This window comes from Mandrillus leucophaeus, unplaced genomic scaffold (genome assembly GCF_000951045.1).
Source record: "Mandrillus leucophaeus isolate KB7577 unplaced genomic scaffold, Mleu.le_1.0 Scaffold162, whole genome shotgun sequence".
NCBI lineage: Eukaryota > Metazoa > Chordata > Mammalia > Primates > Cercopithecidae > Mandrillus > Mandrillus leucophaeus.
In genome coordinates, this window is record NW_012101610.1 from 360,688 (window position 1) to 362,788 (window position 2,101).

General features: G+C 43.1%; 1 protein-coding gene across 1 annotated transcript in view; it reads left to right on the forward strand.

The window, feature by feature from the left end:
* DNAH3 (dynein, axonemal, heavy chain 3) overlaps nucleotides 1-2,101 on the forward strand; it is a 224,672-nt gene that overhangs the window by 123,524 nt on the left and 99,047 nt on the right. Inside the window, 2 exon segments of the mRNA XM_011976095.1 lie at nucleotides 321-573; nucleotides 689-724. Coding sequence (XP_011831485.1) covers nucleotides 321-573; nucleotides 689-724 — 289 coding nt within the window.

The window sequence follows — 2,101 nt, forward strand, 5'->3', positions numbered from 1 at the left end:
TTTTTTTGAGACAGGGCTTCATTCTGTTGCCCAGGCTGAAGTGCAGTGGCACAATCAGAGCTCACTGCAGCCTCCATTTCCCAGGTTCAAGTGATCCTCCCATCTCGGCCTCCCTGAGTGTTGGGATTATGGGTGTGAGCTACTACTGCTCCTGGCCCCGGATCCCAATCTCTATAAAAACTAAGCACATACTTTATAAGAAGGATTTCTCTCATATAGCATATTTATAAAAGTTGATTGGTTGTTGAAATGACATCATCTTTTGTTTAATGTTCTGGTCTCACCAGAGCCTTTATAACGTGTTGAACCTTCTTGCCCAGCCAATCAGATGGAGGAGTTTGCTGTGGAGTACAAGATCATCAACCCCAAGGCTATCACGATGGGGCAGCTGTATGGGTGCTTTGACCAAGTGAGCCACGAGTGGACGGATGGTGTCCTTGCCAATGCTTTCCGGGAGCAAGCGTCTTCACTCTCTGATGATCGCAAGTGGATTATCTTTGATGGGCCGGTGGATGCTGTCTGGATTGAAAATATGAACACTGTTCTGGATGACAATAAAAAGGTAAGTATTGAGCCTGATATCACTTTTCCATGAGTGAGACATAAACTCTTTTATTGAAGTAAGCGACTGATCAAAACTATATAGAGACATACATGTATTGCACTAAGAGTAAATGCCCCACAGGAGAATAATAGTAATGAGTTCATGAATTATGCTCTGTTTGTACTTGTAGTTGGTAAGCTAAACATGTTTAGAGACCATGTTGAATAGTAAGCCTTAGTGCTGGCATTGGTTTGGACTCCTAGCTCTGCAACTGAGCTGCGTTTTACTGAGCAAGTCGCATAACTTCTCTGAATCTCAGTTTTCTCATTTGTAGAAAGGTAGTAATAAAATGAGGTTGTTGATACTTAAATGAGATTGCACATACATAGTACCTACGGGATATGTTTTGGTTAACTATTGCTATGCAACAAACCACCCTAATACTTAATGGCTTAAAACAACCATTTCTTTTCCTCATGATTTTGTGGGCTGGGAATTTTCAAAGGGCTCAGCTGGCCGGTTGGTCTCTCTTTTGATGTCAGTTCAGACAGCTCAGGTTAGAAAATCTGCATTCAAGATGGCGTCTTCACTCAATGCCTGGTGGCACAATCACATTCGGCCCCTCTTTCTCTCTCTCTTTTTCTTTCTCTCTAAAAATAATACCTCCTCTTCCAGGCCACTTCTCATGGCTTGGGCTTTTCACTTGGTGGTGTCTTGGTAGTGGCACTACTTATGCGGTGGGTGATTTCCAAGAGTCAGGAAGTGGAAGTTTCCAAGATATTAAGGGCTATGCTTAAAACTGATAAGCATCACTTTTTCTGCATTCTGTTGGTCAAGGAAGTCGCAAGTCCTGACCAGGAAGTGGAAAAATAGACTTCACCTCTTGATGGAGGCAGACAAGTCACATTGCAAAAGTGCATACGGACTGGGCCCTGTAGGCTCACACCTGTAATCCCAGAGGCTGAGACAGGAGATTGCTCGAGCCCAGGAGTTCGAGACCAGTATGAGCAACATAGTAAGCCATCTCTACAAAAAAATAATTTTTTTTAATTAACTGGGCATGGTGGTGAGTTCATGTAGTCCCAGCTATTCAAGAGGCTGAGGTGGGAGGATCACTTGAGTCTGGAAGTCAATGCTACTGTGAGCCTTCATTGTGCCACTGTGCTCTAACCTGAGCAACAGAGAAAGACCCTGTCTCAAAAAAAAAAAAAAAAAAAAGGAGCATATGGGATGGAATTTATGTAACTTGCCCATTACAACACAGCTCAATAGTAGAGTTAGGAGTCCAGAGCTCAATAGTAGAGTTAGGAGTCCAAACAGATGCCTGCACCTTTGGGAAATACAGCAATCTTTGGAAAATACCACCAATCTTTGGAAAAATAAGTAGAGTGGTACCACAATAAGTATAGCACCACGGTATGTATGGTGGCTAAAAGAGCTTGGACTCTGGAGCCAGACAGCTTGGGTTCAAATCCTGGCCTTGCCACTTTCCCACTATGTAACCTCAGACAAGCTATTTAGTCTGTTGAAGCCCCAATTTCATCATCTGTAAAGTAG